The following is a 20,279-nucleotide window of genomic DNA, read 5'->3' as shown; positions in this document are numbered from 1 at the left end:
TCACCTAACTTTCCCCCTTCTTCCAAGTAGCAAGACAATGGACGTGTCATGCCAGGGTCCTGTAGAACTTAGCTCCACAAGCACTGCAATGCTTCATGTTCTGATGATCACGACCAAGAGAAGGTCAAGTTCACCCGGGAGCTATAGATGTGTCCTCAGTAACTGATAGCACATTTCAATTTGAATTGTTAGCAATTGTTAATGCTGGGTGGGATGAGTTCTCCTTAACTTCAGAAATCCCTGACATGAAACTCCCAAAGTTCCATTAGTTGGGATGACAGGCAATGATGTAAAGTTAGTTTTTATGTGGAGCTGCTATTAATTGTGGACTATAAATTAAGTCTTAACAGCGCTTGAGCATCTAGTCCTCTGTCCCTTCCTAAAAATATTTTCATCCTATAAAACAAAATCTTGTATATAAATGTACACACATTTAGGAGCCTACTGCAATAAATGCTCAAAAACAACTGTTGCCAGTAGATGGTGTAAACCTTTGCACCCCTGCAGATGCCATCATCTTCATTCTGAAATCCAAGTGCATACCGGTAAATCCAGAAAAATATACAGGTTGCATTGTAAAGCATTTGTACTGCGACTTTTGTGGTTCTCAAATTATCCTGTTTATCATACTTACAGTCTTACATAGTAATTGAGGTTGGAAAAGTCACTAATATATGATGTTCATCCTTTTTGGAATTGTGAATATGATACCAAAGAAGAAAAAAATAATGCACACAGTGAAGCCAATGTAATTTTATAGTGAAGATTCTTCCTGATTGTATAAATGCCAGTCACATTAATTGATTTGACCAGGATGTATCATGTGAGATGAATATTGTTTCAGGTGATTACAGACGTCTTGTACTTTGGGCTAAGAGTCTTCACACACATTTTGGATTAGTAAAATATGATTCCAGAATTGCTATGTTTGTGTTCAGGTTCTAATTTCTCCAGGAGTGGATGAAACTGGATCATGTATTCATCAGATTGTGGACCACATGCTTATGTCGTGCACTAGTGACCCCTACAAGTGGTTGGACCGGTCATGGCTCTCTGTCCTCATAACAAAGGTTGGTTTGATTTAATGCAAATAAATGTTTTTTATTAACGGCAGGGTAGAGGTACGATGGGGTTAACGCCCCCAGAAGGCTGCAATAGCTTCACCCATTTTTCATACTGGGTTGGGTTATGCCCCTTATAAGTAGCGATGTGCATGGACACCCATGTTTTGGTTTTTGTTCTAATTCATCATCATGTTTGGGCTTTGACAAAACCACCCTCATAATATTTGATAAAAAAATCGATAAAAATCAGCTAAAATCATGTAATTTCTCTTACGTCCTAGAGGATGCTGAGGTCCATTTTAGCACTATGAGGTATAGACGGTTCCGCAGGAGTCTTTGGCACTTTAAGACTTTTCAACAGTGTGAACTGGGTCCTCCCCCTATGCCCCTCCTCCAGACCTCAGTTTAGAAAATGTGCCCAGGAGACTGGATGCAGACTAGTGGAGCTCTACAGAGCTTTGCTGGAAAAATACTTTCTTAGGTTTTTTATTTTACAGGGAAGCTGCTGGCAACAGCTTCCCTGCTTCGTGGGACTTAGGGGGGGGAAGTAGGAACCAATTTCTCAATTAGTTAATGGTTCTGCTTCCGCTGACAGGACACCATTAGCTCCTGAAGGGTACTGAACACAGCCCAAGCCTGGCCAGCGTTCACTCCCACAGCACTGCCGCCACCCCCTATCAGAGCCAGAAGTCAGAAGGCTGGTGAGTATATTACCGGAGTCCTGCAGAGAGGGGATCCTCCGGTCATCGTTGGCGGCATACAGGTACACGCGCATGCTGCACGCCATGTCTCTCAGCACAAGGGTGCAGAGCGCGGGGGGGGGGGGGCGCGCTCTGAGGGCATGTTTTAAAACCTTACTCTCACTGGCAAAAAGGGTACATACATGTACAGCCGCTGATGTGCCATCCCCAGCCAGTATAAATATTAAATATTACATTGCTGAGGCTGAAGGGCGGGGCTTCTCCTCAGACTTGCAAGAACACTCACTGGGTGCCATTTTCTCCAGACAGAAACTCCAGTGTGAAACTCCTTAATGCTGTTTCTCCTCATGACAACGCTGATACAAGTACAGGGTGTTAGAGAAGGGGCAGAGAGTGTTCATTATAATTAGGTCTGTGGGCCTATTATTGGTATATGCGCTGTAAGTGGGTAATATTTCCACAATTCACAATAAGGCGCAGTGTGTGGACTGGCAAATCCCTCCGTGTCTCTCTGACAGACTTTAGTGTGGGTCTGTCCCCAATAGCTCCCGTGTGTGTGTGTGTGTGTGTGTGTGTGTGTGTGTGTGTGTGTGTGTGTGTGTGTGTGTGTGTGTGTGTGTGTAAGTGTGTAACATGTCAGACATTGGGGAGGGTTCTTTCCAGGAAGAACCCATTTTAGATGCACAAGAGGGTAATGTGGTGGCCCTTCCCTCTCAGAAGGAGCCGGAGTGGGTGAGAATGTTGCAAAAGAATATGTCAATGCTTGCAAAGAAATTCTCTGAGTCTGAACAACAGACGAAATATTGGAGGCAGTCTGTGGAGGATGCACTGTTTACTGACCCCTCCATATCATCCACTCAGGTCCCATCCAGTTCCCAGAAAAGGTCTCTGGCCCAAGTAATGCAAGGGGACACAGACACAGATTCAGACTCTGACGTCGAGACTGGGGATTTGAGAGGGGTATACCCCAAATTAGCCAAAAGCATACAATGTATGATAGTTGCTATAAAGGAAGTGTTGGAGTTTCCTGACACAACACTGGTCCCAGAGGAAAAGGATTATTTGAAATTAAATAAAAAGCAGGTTGTGACTTTTCCTCCTTCAAAGGATTTGAATGCGTTCTTTGAAGAATCCTGGGCTAACCCTGAGAAGAAATTTACCCTTCCCAGAAGGATACGTATAGCGTACCCTTTTCCTGAGGAAGACAGGCACAAATGGGAGACACCCCCAGTGATAGACACCTCAGTTTCTCGGCTGTCTAAGAAAATAGTTTTGCCTGCCCCTGGTTCAGCCCCTTTAAAAGATCCAGCTGACCGTAAATTAGAAACAACCCTAAAATCAATATATACGGCTAACGGAATGGTGCTCAGGCCCACCATTGCTTTTGCGTGGGTAGGTAACGCTGTGGAAAAATGGTATGACAACTTGCTTGTTAACATAGACACAGTTGACAGGAATAGTCCTAACTCTCGGCCATATCAAAGATGCTGCAGGTTACTTAGTTGAAGCTATGAAGGATATTGGGTTGCTGAGTTCAAGATCCTCCGCTATGTGGATCTGCCAATGGAAAGCTGCTGCGGAATTTAAAAAAAAAAGAATATTGAGGCGCTTCCTTACAATGGAGAAGCCCTCTTTGGAGACAAGCTAGATGCCATGATTTCAACAACTACATCAGGCAAGTCAGCATTTCTGCCTTCCGCAGCTGCTCCACCTAGGAAAGTATTTCATTCTCTTAAGATGCAATACTTTCGACCCAACAAGTCCAAAAAGGCAAAGGGTGCCCCCTTCTTCGCAGAAAGAGGTCGAGGAAGAGGTAGAAAATCTACAACACCATCAGGCTCGCAGGAGCAGAAGTCAACAGCTACTTCTGCTAAAACCTCAGCATGACGCTGGGGCTCCCCTGCGGGAGTACGATCGGTGGGGGCACGTCTACTGTCTTTCAGCCAGGTCTGGGTTCACTCAGATCTGGATCCTTGGGTATTGCAGATAGTATCCCAAGGGTACAAATTGGAATTTCAGGGCCTTCCCCATGCCGATTTTTCAAATCAGCCTTACCAGCTTCTGTTCAGGACAGAGCAAAAGTGTTGAACACAATACAGAAATTATGGCAAGACAACGTAATTTCCTAAATTCCTGTGTCACAACAGGAAAAAGGGTTTTATTCAAGCCTGTTTGTAGTGCCAAAACCGGATGGCTCGGTCAGACCGATTTTAAGCCTAAAGACTCTGAACCTTTATTTGAAAAGGTTCAAATTCAAGATGGAATCCCTGAGAGCGGTGATCTCCAGCTTGGAGGAAAAGGAATTTCTGGTATTGATGGACATCAAAGATGCTTATTTACATGTTCCCATCTACACGCCGCATCAGGCATACCTGAGGTTTGCAGTGCAGGACTGCCACTACCAGTTCCAAACATTGCCTTTCAGGCTCTCCACGGCTCCGAGAATATTCACCAAGGTGATGGCGGAGATGATGGTTCTTCTTCTTCGCAAGAAAGGAGTCAAAGTCATCCCATACTTGGACGATCTCCTCATAAAAGCGAGATCCAGGGAGAAACTAGTGAAGAACATTGCACTTTACCTGACCATGCTTCAACACCACGGATGGATCATAAACCTTCCAAAATCACAATTGGAACCCACAATGAGGTTATCATTTCTGGGAATGATATTGGACACCGAAGCACAGAAAGTATTCCTACCGGTGGAGATCCAGAGGATGGTCAAACAAGTTTTAAAACCAGCACGCGTATCGATTCATCAGTGCATCCGCCTGCTGGGGAAGATGGTAGTGTCCTACGAGGCTCTACAATTTGGCCGATTCCACGCCAAGGTGTTCCAATGGGACCTACTGGACAAGTGGTCCGGATCGCACCTACACATGCACTGGAGGATAATCCTGTCAACAAAAGCCAGAATTTCACTCTTGTGGTGGCTTCAAAGTTCTCACCTCCTGGAGGGATGCAGGATCGGGATTCAGACTTGGATCCTGGTGACCACAGATGCAAGCCTCCGAGGTTGGGGAGCAATCACGCACGGGGAAAGCTTCCAAGGACGATGGTCAAGTCAAGAAGTACTCTTTCACATAAACATTCTGGAATTGAGAGCTGTGTACAACAGCCTTCATTAAGCGGCACACCTTTTTCAAGGTCGTCCCATACAGATCCAGTCAGACAATGTAACAGCAGTAGCTTACATAAACCGCCAGGCGGAACAAAAAGCAGAGCAGCAATGGCAGAGGTGGCAAAGATACTCCTCTGGGCAGAAAGACATGCAAAAGCTCTGTCGCTAATTTTCATTCTGGGAGTGGACAACTGGGAAGCAGACTCCCTCAGCAGACACGATCTCCATCCAGGAGAATGGGGCCTCCACCCAGAAGTCTTTGCAGAGGTAGCAGATCGTTGGGGCATTCCTCAAGTAGATATGATGGCATCACGTCTCAACAAGAAGCTTCAGAAGTATTGTTCCAGTTTGAGAGACCCACAAGCAATAGCAGTGGATGCACTGGTGACCCAGTGGGTGTTTCAATCGGTGTATCTGTTCCCTCCACTTCCACTAATACCAAAAATTCTCAAGATCATCAGAAGAACAAGGGTTCGAGCAATTCTCATTGCTCCAGACTGGCCAAGGAGGGCTTGGTATCCAGATCTTCAGGAGTTATTACTGGGAGATCCTCAGCCTCTTCCTCTTCGCGAGGACCTGCTTCAGCAGGGGCCATTTGTTTATCAAGACTTACCGCGGCTACGTTTGACGGCATGGCTGTTGAGCGCCAGATCCTAGCCCATAAGGGTATTCCCAATGAAGTCATTCCCACACTTATTCTGGCCAGGAAAGGGGTAACGTCCAAACATTACCGTCGTATTTGGAGAAAATATGTATTTTGGTGTGAATCCAAGAAGTCTCCTGCAGTGGAGTTTAAATTAGGACGTCTTCTCCTATTTCTACAGGTGGGTGTGGATGCTGGCTTGAGATTAGGGTCTATCAAGGTCCAAATTTTGGCCTTGTCCATTTTCTTTCAGAAACAGTTGGCTTCCCTTCCTGAGGTCCAGATGTTCGTGAAGGGGGTTCTGCGCATCCAACCTCCCTTTGTGCCTCCTGCGGTGCCATGGGATCTTAATGCGGTATTGCAGTTCCTTAAATTGGACTGGTTTGAGCCTCTACAAGAGGTAGAGTTGAAGTTTCTCACTTGGAAAGTGGTCATGCTGTTGGCCCTGGCCTCAGGCAGACGAGTGTCTGAATTAGGGGCTCTGTCACACAAGAATCCTTATTTGATTTTTCATGAAGATAGAGCTGAACTGCGGACGCGTCAGCATTTTCTTCCAAAGGTTGTGTCTTATTTCCATATCAACCAACCTATGGTGGTGCCAGTGGCTTCTGACACCTCAGCCGTTTCAAAAGTCCTTGGATGTCGTCAGAGCGTTGAGGACTTATGTTGCAAGAATGGCTCGGATAAGGAAAACAGAATCTTTGTTTGTCCTCTATGACCCCAACAAGATTGGGGGTCCTGCTTCTAAGCAGACTATTGCGCGCTGGATCGGAGGTACCATTCAGCATGCTTATTTCACGGCAGGATTGCCGTTACCGAGTTTGGTAAAGGCCCACTCTACAAGGAAAGTGGGTTCTTCCTGGGCAGCTGCCCTAGGGTGTTTCGGCGTTGGAAATTTGCCAAGCAGCTACTTGGTCAGGGGCAAACATGTTTGCTAAGTTTTACAGGTTTGACACCTTGGCTGCTGATGACCTTCAGTTTGGTCAGTCAGTTCTACAGGAACATTAGCACTTTCCCGCCCATACTGGGAGTTTTGGTACATCCTCATGGTACTAAAATGGACCCCAGCATCCTATAGGACGTAAGAGAAAATAGGATTTTAATTACCTACCGGTAAATCCTTTTCTCGTAGTCCGTAGAGGATGCTGGGCGCCCGCCCACTGCACATTTTTCCTGTAGAATTACGTTTTATCTTTTTACACAGGCTCTTATGTGTTAAGATGTTCACAGCTGTTGCTGTTTCGTTATGCATGCACGTTATCATGGGTTATGTTGAAAGCCATGTTAGGTGGCGTGTTTTGTATGGTGTGAGCTGGTGTGAATCTCGTCACTAGTTTAATGTAAATTCTTCTCTCGAAGTTGTCCGTCTCCTCGGGCACAGTTCCTATTCTGAGGTCTGGAGGAGGGGCATAGAGGGAGGAGCCAGTTCACACTGTTGAAAAGTCTTAAAGTACCAAAGGCTCCTGCAGAACCGTCTATACCTCATGGTACTAAAATGGACCCCGGCATCCTCTACGGACTACGAGAAAAGGATTTACCGGTAGGTAATTCAAATCCTATTTTTTTTTTCAATCTAACACCAGAAATTTGAATTTCAAATCCGAATTCCGAACCATGGGAAGATCTGAACCAGGACTTGGTTCGGATTAGATCTTCTTGGGTGATCTAGACCGGATTTTGGTTTGGTTCGGATCCATAAAATTTGTGTGGGTTCGGATTTCTGGAGAACCAAACCGCACATCTCTACTTATAAGGTCAAATGTGTTTTGCTGTGAATTGTATAATCATTGCCTGAACCTTGTGGTGTGATATAGAGAGATGGCCATTATGGTACAAATCGCATCGCCACACTCTCTGTACTTGCACTTGGACCTCCCCTCCAGGATATCAGACAAATATGGTTATAATCCCGTAGATACCCTTTCTTCCACCGTGGGTCACCAGGGAAATGTAAAAAATTCGCCAATATCCTTACTGTCCCTTTCAAGATGGGGAAACCAGATGGGAAATCCGAGGGTTTTGGCGCAGGGGGTCATTCAGATCTGATAGCTGCTGTGCGTTTTCGCACAGCGGGCGGTCAGATCCGAACTGCGCTTGCGTCTGAGTCGCAATGAGCAGGCGCCTCAGACGGCTACAACGGGCATCGGCGGTCAGCGACGGGATGGTGAGAAGGATCCATTTGCACTGGCATTCGCAGGGTGATTGACAGGAAGAGGCCATTTGTGGGTGGCAACTGACTGTTTACAGGGAGTGTCCGGAAAAACGCAGACGGGCTCAAGCGTTTTCAGAGAAGGTGTCTGACATCAGTTCCGGCCCCGATCAGCAGGATTCAATCGCACTGGAAGAGTAAGTCCTGGGCTGCGCAGAGACTGCACAAACTGATTTTGAGCAGCTCTACAACACATAGGAATGCACACTTGCACAGCAATTTCACTCTCCCCCTGTAGGCGGCGACTATCTGATCGCAGGACGGCAATAATCGCAGCCCAGCAATCAGATCTGAATGTCCCCCACAGAACGGTGGGCAATGTGTCGGTGTTGGGGTAGGGGGCATGATATCATGGCTTTGTCCCTGCTATACAAAGCTACAATTGTGAAGAGGCAGCGGGGCCATGATAATGTAATTCAGTGCAAATGGAATTCTCAAGCCACCTAAGATCACTCATTTCACTCAGGTATAAGCATCAAACTTGCCTAATTTTCCATCCATCTGGGAGAGCCACCCAAGATTTGGAAGTCTCAATGGGCCTAATTCATACTGGATCGCTGCAGCGGCAGCGATCACTGTCTGTAGTCATTTGCAGAGTGCGTATGCGCAGTGGGCGCACTGCGCGTGCACACCCCGGGAGCCCAGTGAGATGCTAGAAGCATCTCAGGGCTGCGATTGACAGGCAGAGGCGGTCGAGGGGCAGGAGGGGGCGTGCCAATGGCTGCACAGACAGGGAGCTACTCGCTGGGTGAGAAGGCATCGCCGCCATGCGATGCTTTTGCATCTGTGCCGGGGATGGGAAGGGCTGATCCAGACATACAGGGCAGACTAGTCCTGTGCTGGGCGCCACCCCGCATGTCTGAGAAAATTATCATAGATGCGCTAAATTTAGGTCTGAATTAGGCCCTCTGATATTCCAGGAGGGTAGGCAAGTACGTGTTAAATCTAATTCTGATGTATATGGGACAATATTGTGAAAAAACATTGTATTAATAAATAGTTACATTTCTTAAATGTTCTCAGGTGTGAGGGTCCAAGTGCCATGTATCTCAGACTGCAGTGTCATGCAACAGTAAGGGACAGAAAGCCTCTATCAGATTTATGAGTTATACAGCCTGTTTTTTTTTTTTTCAACATTTTAGCCATGTCGACACTATAGTGTCATCTTTTGACTGTTGACATTGATAGTTGACATTATGATTCCATTCCATCCAGCCCTTATACAGGCTCAGCCAAGTAGTTAGGTGGGTTCCAACTTCCTATTGTTATTGGCTGCAGAGAGCTAGATATCTGATTCCCAGAGTAATAACATCAGGTAGGTTTGGGGTTGGGGAAAGGGACATCATAGTATGAGCCTATCTAAGGCTAAACCAAGGTGGTTTCTGGGACAATGTGAATTTGACTTCCTCTAAGAAGGAGTATAAGGAGTTTGCACCCAGTATGTCAAGTAACATGGTGGGCATGTTGGTAGACGAGTGAGACAGCGAGACTCCAAGCAACAAATGACTGCTCCGCCAACCTTCCCCCAGCCTGTGCGACACTACGGCCTGCGGGTGGGACAGTAGGACAGTGGGCCCGATTCAGACCTGATCGCAGTTGTGCAGTTTCGCAATGTGGACGATTATCGATCGACTGCGCATGCGTACAGATCGTAATGCGCACGCACAAGGCCAAACTGCAATATAATCCAGCAATTTTTTGGATCGCTAGGTGTATGCAAGTTGATTGATAGGAAGCGGACGTTTGGGGGTGGTAACTGGTAAATGGGAGTGTCAGGAAAAACGCAGGCGTTCCCAAGAGTTTTCAGGGAGGGTGTGTGACGTCAGCTACGGCCCTGATCAGCCTGTTGCTGTCGCACTGTAGGAGTAGATCCTAGGCTACACTCAAACTGCACAGACTGGAAAAAACATTAGATGGTGAGTGAGTTGCGAACAGCCTTGCAGCTGACCGGCATTCGCAGAGATTTTTGCAAGGCGTACGCAGACTTGCACAGGGCGGGTATTAACCCTGTTTGGGTGGCGACTATCTGATCGCAAACCTCTGCAAATTCGCAGAGGAGCGATAAGGTCTGAATTAGGCCCAGTGTCCGAATAGGCGGGACCAGGCCCGGCGCTACCCACTCAGCAAAGGGATGCAGTGCAGGTAGGCGCCGGACTGGAGAGGCACTCTACCTGCTATGCATCCCCGCTGCTGCGCCTGTCGGTGTGACAGGCACCGGCAGCTTGAAGCCGGAATCTGCAGGGCAGCCTTTACCCTGCAGCAGAACAAATCAGCCACACTTCCTGACCGGAGCTTTCAGGCTTCTTCGCGGTATTTCTCTGCCGGCAACCTCACCGCTCCGTCCTGCGGAAGCTGTGGCTGTTCAGCTGGAATGACTTTAAGGAGGAGCAGACCTGATTGGTGCGCTCTCGCGGCCGCTGCTCCTGTCCACCCAGCACCCGTGCCGCCCTCACCTATGCCGTTCTGATGGGAGACATGATTATCCGGACATCACCATCCCGGCTAAGCTGGACACAGGCAGAGGGCATCGTGGGTGCCGGCTGATTGCCATGGATGAACCCCCTGTAGGCAGACTCCCCCTCCGAGATCCTGCCCGCCTCCAGCCTCAGTAACATCTTCTTCCTTCTGTCTCCGTGCCCGAGCTGCCAGCGCTGACATCAGCCTCCAGCAGCTGAAAGATAAGCTCCTGCCCCAGCGGCTACAGATCATCGTCAGCAACAGGGTGACAGTCTACTGGCTGGACATTGTATAAGGCTTGTAATGTTGTAATTTTACTATTTTAGGATGTGAAAATGTTCTATAAAAAATCATACTTACCAGAATTTTATTAGTAACTAGCTAAAGTCCCCGGACGGGTGTAAATGTTCAAGTTATTAAATTATCAATGAGTTGGATGTAGCTGTCAACATTTTTAAAATAATTAGCAGCTTAGCAGCTCCTCTAACACATCCATGCGGATGCTGCCTAACGTCTTTTTTTTTTTTTTTTTTTTTTTTTTAAGTAAGGGGGAGGCGCCAGTAGTAACCCTAATCCCGGCTTTTCTTACTGTTCAGTTTTATAATCACTTTTACATTGCGAGATAGGTTTAAAATGTGCCTTCTGTTATCAGTTGATATTCCAAGGCTTTTGGGTACACAATATATTTTGTCTCCCCACCTCATTAAAGTTTTCATCCAGATCCATCTAGTAGGAGGCCCAGAACAGGCTCCCTGTGTCAAAGTTCTGCCCAACATACACCAACGGGAGGTCCGACTGGGACCCTGACCTCCCTAAAACCTGGCAAGTTTCCAACTGGACCACCTTGTGTTGGTTTCATCTTAATCGGTGCAGAGGTGTCCGAATGCATAACCTGACAGATAAACAGATCAATTAATTTTCTGCTGCGGGGTACACTGGGTTCCACAGGGAATACATTGGGGTGTAGAGATGGATCTTGATCCAGGCACCAACAGGTTAAAGCTGTAGCTGTCCCAAGATGCATTGGGACCTCCTCTATAACCCCGCCTCCAGGCACTGTGAGCTCAGTTTTCAGTTGGTGTCTGCAGAAGCAGGTCACTTAACAGATGGGCTGCACTGGGCAGCCCTGAAAAAGCTTTTTCTGACAGAAAATTTCTTCAAAACTGGGCTGTCAGCGCTGTATGTCAGGGTGACACTTCAGCACTGCAGCTCCATCACCTCTCAAGCGGCGTCGCATACTCCCGCTGGCTCAGTTCCCAGGTACTTGCGGCGGAGACGCTCCGGCTTAGGCACACATTTGCAGATGCTCTCCTGGTTCGCGTGGCTACTACGGGGAGGCGGTAAGAGGGTCCCCCAGGTGGGACCCGCCATTAAATCGTGTTCTGATCGCAGTCTTGGGAGACGGACTGCGATGCTGGCGTGGACACTGTGACCGAGCAGGGACCCCACTGTATCCACCAGGGCATAGGATTACAGGATGGATATACTAATGTCCACTTTTAATAAGACTCCACAGTACCAGGTGGTGAAGTCCAACATAGGGGAGTCGGTGCTTGACCTGTAGCCCATCCCCCGGCCCAGGGCACCATCTACTGCTGGTGTTCCCGCCCTGAAGCTGCCTCACACTCTCCCTCACGCTCTGACTGAGACGCTGGGCGCCATTTTCTAAAATAGATGCGACTGGTCTCCGGGACTGCAGGGCAAGGTCTCCTTTGTAAACCCGCCTGTACATCAGCGCCATGGTTTTACAAACACTTAAGTATTCTACATGTCGATATTAAGACAGTGCTAGTTAAGAACAAGTGTACCTGTGCCAGAATATATTGTACGAGTATTCTGATATATACATCCGCTCTCAGACGGTGCATTGTTATTTATATATATATTTTTATATGTGTTCATATAATAATCCAATGCAATTTTATTGTCATTAAAATAATTATCTGCATTGCAAACGTGACTATGTGTGCCTGTATCTGCTATGTGATTTCACTGCAGTGTATTCCAGATATATCTATCACTGTATACTGTACCCTAGGGGACTAGGTGCGTCTGGGTCAATCTATAGTGCGTCACAATATTTACCTATTACATGTAATCTACTGTATACTCAGTCACATAATACCGGATTTATTTGCAGGTGTTGTGGACTGGGTACTCAGTCACATGCTAACGGATTTATTCGCAGGTATTGAACTCTGTCTGGCTTCATCGTACTAAACCGCTCTCTGTTGCATTTGTGTATAATGTTTAACATGTAAGGCAGTAAATCTGGGATCGCTCCTGCATCCTGCAGAGCATGCGCAATGGATTTACCTGAGGGGGAAGTTTTTTGTGATGGTCTGTGTACTATGAGGGTCATTCCGAGTTGATCGCTCACTAGCTGTTTTTAGCAGCCATGCAAACGCTATGCCGTCTCCCACTGGGAGTGTATTTTAGCTTAGCAGAAGTGCGAACGAACGGATCGCAGAGCGGCTACAAAACTATTTTGTGTAGTTTCAGAGTAGCTTCAGACCTACTCAGCGCTTGCGATCACTTCAGACTGTTCAGTTCCTGTTTTGACGTCACAAACACGCCCTGCGTTCACCCAGCCACACCTGCATTTTTCCTGGCACGCCTGCGTTTTTCCGAGCACTCCCTGAAAATGGTCAGTTGACACCCAGAAACGCCCACTTCCTGTCGATCACTCTGCGGCCAGCAGTGCGACTGAAAAGCTTCGCTAGGCCGTTGTGAAAGTACGTTGCGCATGCGCTGTTAGGCGCCGGGGTCCGCTCGTCGGTGCGGCCCGGCGCCTAGCAACCAGGGACGCCGTGCGCGTACAGGCGCCGGCTCCCTGGCAACGCTAGACGCCGGGCGCACGGAGCCGCACGGACCCTAGCAACGGGGACGCCACTGGCGGACCGCGTTCCCCGTTGCTGGGTCCATTTAAATTAATAGGGCACCTGTTTCCTGGCCGTGCAGCAAGGCAGCTGCACGGCATTTAATCCAATCAGCCTCTGAACAGCTGATTGGAGGACTCCCTGTTAAGTACACTTCCAGGGCTTCTCACAGACGCAGGTAATAGCTTCCTGCATGCTGTATCTGTTTGCTGAGAGTGTTTCCAGTCCTGCTGTACCCGGTCGTTCCTGTCCTCAGTTGTCCTGTACTCGGAAGTCGTCATCTGTTCCTGGAGTCCTGACTGAGCACCTTTAAACATCCAGTGGTGTTCGTGAGTCACGGCGTAGCCGTGTGTTGCGGCTTGGCCGCTTTATTATTATTTATTATTTGTGTTTCGGAGCTTTTGCGGATGATTCCGCTCCCACAGATCCACTCTGGTATCCAGCGGTGCTGGGTAGGAGTAACGGACTAGTGGATTTTGGTTGTCCTTTTATCTGGCGGTTTTTCCGCGCATACTTCTGGTTTGGTTAGTTAGCTTGTTGCCCCTGGCCTGTTGTCAGTCAGAGGTCCTCTTGTCATCATCCTGCCTCGGATTTCCCTTTGTCTCTCACTAAGACCGGGGGGCACCGGAGTTGGGCAGACATAATCCGCCTTTCAAACGTGGCTGCCAGGGGCTCAAGAAACCATAGTCTCGCAAGGGATTTTCGATAGCACGGGTGAGACAATAGAGTTAGGGCGCCAGGGGCAACTAGTCTTTCTAGCTCCCGTAACCAGCATTCCCCTTCCAGTACTCTGGCCATTGTCATTAGATCTTCTCCGGTCAGGAGTACTGGAATCATAACATTATTACCGGCCATACCAAAACTTAAAATTAAACAGGGTTTGATTTTTTCCTTATTCAGTTTTGTAAGAGTTATCGGCCTCATGAATCCCACAGGTTTAGGGCCAAATCCTGGCCAGCTCCTAGTCAGCCAGATTCAAGAACTTACTCAGATGGTTCAGGATCTTTCCCTTCGGGTGAAGTCGCAGGAAGATCTTTTACGAACTTCCCAGAGGGTAGTCCCTGAACCAAAAATGCACTTGCCTGACCGTTTTTCTGGTGATAGGAAGGAGTTTTTTAATTTTAAAGAATCCTGTAAACTTTATTTTCGTTTAAGACCGATCTCCTCAGGTACTGAATCTCAGCGGGTCGGAATTATTATTTCTTTGCTCCAGGGGGATCCTCAGACCTGGGCTTTTGGTTTAAAAGCAGAGGATCCGGCATTGTTGTCAGTAGACGCCTTTTTGGGGTCTTTAGGGCTTTTGTATGATGACCCTGATAGAGAGGCATCCGCTGAGAGTCAGTTACGCGCTCTCAGACAGGGTAGAAATCCTGCAGAGGTTTATTGTACACAATTTCGCCGTTGGTCGAACGACTGTGGCTGGAATGACCCAGCCCTGCGCAGTCAGTTTCGCCTCGGCTTATCTGAGTCTATAAAAGACAGTCTCCTTCAGTATCCCGCTCCTGAGACTCTCGATAAACTCATGGAGCTTTCTATTAAGATTGATCGTCGTCTCAGAGAGCGGAGGGCTGAAAAAGGAGCACCTGTCAGGTCTACTCCATGTGTATTTTCCATTCCTGAGGACATAGAGGAGCCCATGCAGATGGGTCTCTCCCGGCTGTCTCCAGAAGAAAGAGCCAGAAGGCAAAACTCTGGTCTTTGTTTGTACTGTGGGGGTAAGGGACATTTTGCCCGTAATTGTCCGAACAAGTCGGGAAACGCCTCGACCAAGTGAATTGTGAGGGGGTTCACTTTGGTCTGCAGCTTATCTCCTCGAATAACTCCCTTTTAGTCCCAGCTAAAGTTTCCTTTGGCAGCCTCAGTTCTTCGGTGTCGGCTTTTGTTGACAGTGGAGCTGCAGGGAACTTTATGGACTTAACGTGGGCCAAAGCCTTAGGTATTCCTCAGTTAGCCTTGGGTAGGTGTATCACCATGCATGGTTTAGATGGGAGTCCCTTGTCCAATGGGGTTATTTCCCTCCGTACACCCCCTATACTACTTATGGTAGGAGCTCTTCATTCCGAAAAGATCGAGTTTTTCCTTACCCATTGCCCAGCAGTTCCAGTGGTTCTGGGTCACCCTTGGCTGGCCTTTCATAATCCCATCATTGATTGGCAGTCGGGGGAGATTTCACAATGGGGTACCATCTGTAATAAGGAATGTATTACGTTTCCCGTCAGAATAGCTGCTGCCATTCCCGAACTCATTCCCGTGGAATACCAGGACTTTGTTGATGTGTTTTCCAAGGGCAATGCGGACCTTCTGCCTCCCCATCGGCCTTATGATTGTGCTATTGAGCTAATTCCTGGTGCCACATTGCCAAAGGGAAGGTTATATGCATTATCCGGGCCAGAAACTGCGGCCATGAATGAGTATGTTAAGGAGAGCCTAGGGAAAGGATTTATCAGGCCATCTAAATCCCCTTTAAGTGCAGGCTTCTTCTTTGTGGAGAAAAAAGATGGATCACTCAGACCTTGCATTGACTTTAGAGCCCTGAATAAGATCTCAGTTAAAAATACTTACCCTCTGCCGCTGATTTCTGTCCTCTTTGATCAGCTGCGTTCGGCTGTGATTTTTTCTAAAATTGACCTGAGGGGAGCGTATAACCTCATCCGAATCAAGTCGGGAGATGAGTGGAAGACAGCTTTCAGTACTCAGTCGGGTCACTACGAGTATCTGGTGATGCCGTTTGGCTTGTCTAACGCTCCGGCAGTTTTCCAGGATCTCATTAACGATGTGCTCCGTGATTTTCTAGGAAGATTCGTGGTCGTTTACTTAGACGACATCCTGATCTATTCTGACTCAATTGAACAACATGTTACCCAGGTGCGTCAGGTTCTTCAAAAATTACGTGAAAATCACCTATATGCCAAGCTGGAGAAGTGTGAGTTTCATGTCACGGAGGTATCCTTTTTAGGGTACATTATTTCCCCTCGGGGATTCTGTATGGAACCTAAGAAGCTCCAAGCCATCCTTAGTTGGGCGCAACCCACCAACTTAAAAGCAATTCAGCGCTTTTTAGGGTTTGCGAATTATTATAGAAGATTTATTCATTCTTTTTCCGACCTGGTTGCTCCCATTGTGGCACTGACTAAGAAGGGAGCGGATCCTACCAACTGGTCACGTGAAGCTGAGTTATCCTTTCAGGCCTTGAAACAAGCTTTTGTCTCAGCTCCAGTCCTCAGACATCCCAACCCAGAATTGCCCTTCATTGTTGAGGTTGATGCCTCGGAGGTTGGAGTGGGGGCTATCCTATCTCAGAAGTATCCGGACTCTCTGGAACTACATCCTTGTGCCTTTATGTCCAGGAAATTCTCATCTGCTGAATCCAACTACGATGTTGGTAACCGGGAGTTACTGGCTATTAAATGGGCTTTCGAGGAGTGGAGGCATTGGCTTGAGGGAGCAACACATACCATTTCAGTATTGACTGACCACAAAAATCTTCAGTACATCGAATCAGCTAAGCGGCTGAATGCCCGGCAGGCTCGTTGGGCTTTATTTTTTACTCGTTTCAAGTTTATTATCACTTTTAGGCCAGGTTCCAAGAATACCAAGGCGGATGCCCTGTCACGCAGTTTTCTTCCAGTTCATAATAACAGTCCTGTTACTCCCATACTTCCGTCTTCAGTCATTTGGGCAGGCCTCACACAAGATTTGTTTACCCAGTTAAAGCAGCTTCAACATCAAGCTCCTGGAAATACTCCTGATGGTCGTCTTTACGTCCCTGAGTTTTTGAGAGCTACTGTTTTGACTGAGTTTCATGATAGCAAAGTTGCCGGGCATCCGGGGATCTCTAAGACTTTGGAATTAGTCTCCCGCTCAGTATGGTGGCCTGGTCTTTCTAAAGACATTAAGGAGTTTGTTTTTTCTTGTTAGGTCTGTGCACAGCATAAGGTTCCCCGTTCCTTGCCTATCGGGCAACTTATGCCCTTAAATGTTCCTCTCAGGCCATGGTCTCATATTTCCATGGATTTTGTGGTAGACCTCCCTCTGTCAGCCGGATTCCGAGTCATATGGGTGGTAGTGGACCGTTTTAGCAAGATGGCCCATTTCATTGCTCTTCCCCGACTGCCATCTGCCCAGGGATTGGTTGTTTTGTTTCTCCGCCATGTTTTCAGACTTCATGGGTTGCCCACTGATATTGTTTCTGATCGGGGTCCACAATTCATTGCACAATTCTGGAAGTCTTTTTGTGCCTCATTAAAGATGAAATTGTCTTTAACATCCGGCTATCATCCCCAATCCAACGGGCAGACCGAGCGAGTTAATCAATCATTAAAACAGTATTTGCGTTTGTACTCAGCCAAACTCCAGAATGATTGGTCCGAGTTTCTTCCTTTGGCGGAGTTTGCTTACAACAATTCTTGTCATTCCTCCACTAATGTGTCTCCATTCTTTTCAGTTTTTGGTTTTCACCCCAGAGCTAATTCTTTTTTTCAACATTCCTCTGTTTCCTCGCTAACCTTAACCTCTCATCTCAGAGTCATTTGGAAAAAAGTGCACCTTGCTCTCAGAAAAGCGGCATTTCGAGAGAAAAAGTTTTCTGACAGGCTCCGGCGTCCTTGCACTTTTAAGGTGGGAGACAGGGTATGGTTGTCGACTCGTAACATTAGACTTCGACAAACCTCAGCTAGATTGGGCCCCAAATTTATTGGACCATTTCATATTATTAAAAAAATCAATCCAGTTGCTTTCAGGTTACGTTTACCAAGAGCTCTCCGAATCGGAAATACGTTCCATTGCTCCCTGTTGAAACCATACGTTTCTTCCAGTAGATTTCCTCGGAAGATCTCTCAGGGGAAATCACCAGTAGATGTACAGGGACATCAGGAGTTCTTGGTGGAGAAGGTTCTCGATTCCAAATTGTCCCGGGGTCGGCTTTATTTTCTGGTGCACTGGAAGGGCTATGGTCCAGAGGAAAGGTCTTAGGTCCTGGATAAGGATCTCCATGCCCCGAGGCTCAAGATGGCATTTTCTCGGGAATTTCCTCGGAAACCTGGCTTTAGGGGTTCCTTGACCCCTCCTCAAGGGGGGGGGGTACTGTTAGGCGCCGGGGTCCGCTTGTCGGTGCGGCCCGGCGCCTAGCAACCAGGGACGCCGTGCGCGTACAGCTGCCGGCTCCCTGGCAACGCTAGATGCCGGGCGCACGGAGCCGCACGGACCCTAGCAACGGGGACGCCACTGGCGGACCGCGTTCCCCGTTGCTGGGTCCATTTAAATTAATAGGGCACCTGTTTCCTGGCCGTGCAGCAAGGCAGCTGCACGGCATTTAATCCAATCAGCCTCTGAACAGCTGATTGGAGGACTCCCTGTTAAGTACACTTCCAGGGCTTCTCACAGACGCCGGTAATAGCTTCCTGCATGCTGTATCTGTTTGCTGAGAGTGTTTCCAGTCCTGCTGTACCCGGTCGTTCCTGTCCTCAGTTGTCCTGTACTCGGAAGTCGTCATCTGTTCCTGGAGTCCTGACTGAGCACCTTTAAACATCCAGTGGTGTTCGTGAGTCACGGCGTAGCCGTGTGTTGCGGCTTGGCCGCTTTATTATTATTTATTATTTGTGTTTCGGAGCTTTTGCGGAGGATTCCGCTCCCACAGATCCACTCTGGTATCCAGCGGTGCTGGGTAGGAGTAACGGACTAGTGGATTTTGGTTGTCCTTTTATCTGGCGGTTTTTCCGCGCATACTTCTGGTTTGGTTAGTTAGCTTGTTGCCCCTGGCCTGTTGTCAGTCAGAGGTCCTCTTGTCATCATCCTGCCTCGGATTTCCCTTTGTCTCTCACTAAGACCGGGGGGCACCGGAGTTGGGCAGACATAATCCGCCTTTCAAACTTGGCTGCCAGGGGCTCAAGAAACCATAGTCTCGCAAGGGATTTTCGATAGCACGGGTGAGACAATAGAGTTAGGGCGCCAGGGGCAACTAGTCTTTCTAGCTCCCGTAGCCAGCATTCCCCTTCCAGTACTCTGGCCATTGTCATTAGATCTTCTCCGGTCAGGAGTACTGGAATCATAACATTATTACCGGCCATACCAAAACTTAAAATTAAACAGGGTTTGATTTTTTCCTTATTCAGTTTTGTAAGAGTTATCGGCCTCATGAATCCCACAGGTTTAGGGCCAAATCCTGGCCAGCTCCTAGTCAGCCAGATTCAAGAACTTACTCAGATGGTTCAGGATCTTTCCCTTCGGGTGAAGTCGCAGGAAGATCTTTTACGAACTTCCCCGAGGGTAGTCCCTGAACCAAAAATGCACTTGCCTGACCGTTTTTCTGGTGATAGGAAGGAGTTTTTTAATTTTAAAGAATCCTGTAAACTTTATTTTCGTTTAAGACCGATCTCCTCAGGTACTGAATCTCAGCGGGTCGGAATTATTATTTCTTTGCTCCAGGGGGATCCTCAGACCTGGGCTTTTGGTTTAAAAGCAGAGGATCCGGCATTGTTGTCAGTAGACGCCTTTTTGGGGTCTTTAGGGCTTTTGTATGATGACCCTGATAGAGAGGCATCCGCTGAGAGTCAGTTACGCGCTCTCAGACAGGGTAGAAATCCTGCAGAGGTTTATTGTACACAATTTCGCCGTTGGTCGAACGACTGTGGCTGGAATGACCCAGCCCTGCGCAGTCAGTTTCGCCTCGGCTTATCTGAGTCTATAAAAGACAGTCTCCTTCAGTATCCCGCTCATGAGACTCTCGATAAACTCATGGAGCTTTCTATTAAGATTGATCGTCGTCTCAGAGAGCGGAGGGCTGAAAAAGGAGCACCTGTCAGGTCTACTCCATGTGTATTTTCCATTCCTGAGGACATAGAGGAGCCCATGCAGATGGGTCTCTCCCGGCTGTCTCCAGAAGAAAGAGCCAGAAGGCAAAACTCTGGTCTTTGTTTGTACTGTGGGGGTAAGGGACATTTTGCCCGTAATTGTCCGAACAAGTCGGGAAACGCCTCGACCAAGTGAATTGTGAGGGGGTTCACTTTGGTCTGCAGCTTATCTCCTCGAATAACTCCCTTTTAGTCCCAGCTAAAGTTTCCTTTGGCAGCCTCAGTTCTTCGGTGTCGGCTTTTGTTGACAGTGGAGCTGCAGGGAACTTTATGGACTTAACGTGGGCCAAAGCCTTAGGTATTCCTCAGTTAGCCTTGGGTAGGTGTATCACCATGCATGGTTTAGATGGGAGTCCC

General features: G+C 47.8%; 1 protein-coding gene across 7 annotated transcripts in view; it reads left to right on the top strand.

Annotated features, from left to right (window-relative positions):
- The window catches only part of SHOC1 (shortage in chiasmata 1), a 642,525-nt gene that overhangs the window by 557,927 nt on the left and 64,319 nt on the right, over window positions 1–20,279 (top strand). For all 7 annotated transcript variants that reach the window (XM_063914688.1, XM_063914690.1, XM_063914693.1 and 4 more), the window contains one exon: window positions 939–1,070. In XM_063914688.1, coding sequence (XP_063770758.1) covers window positions 939–1,070 — 132 coding nt within the window. The remainder of the gene's footprint in view (window positions 1–938; window positions 1,071–20,279) is intronic.

This window comes from Pseudophryne corroboree, chromosome 1, assembly GCF_028390025.1.
Source record: "Pseudophryne corroboree isolate aPseCor3 chromosome 1, aPseCor3.hap2, whole genome shotgun sequence".
Classification (NCBI taxonomy): Eukaryota; Metazoa; Chordata; class Amphibia; order Anura; family Myobatrachidae; genus Pseudophryne; species Pseudophryne corroboree.
The sequence above is the reverse complement of the archived record's forward strand: the minus strand, read 5'-3'. Positions and strand labels throughout refer to the sequence as shown.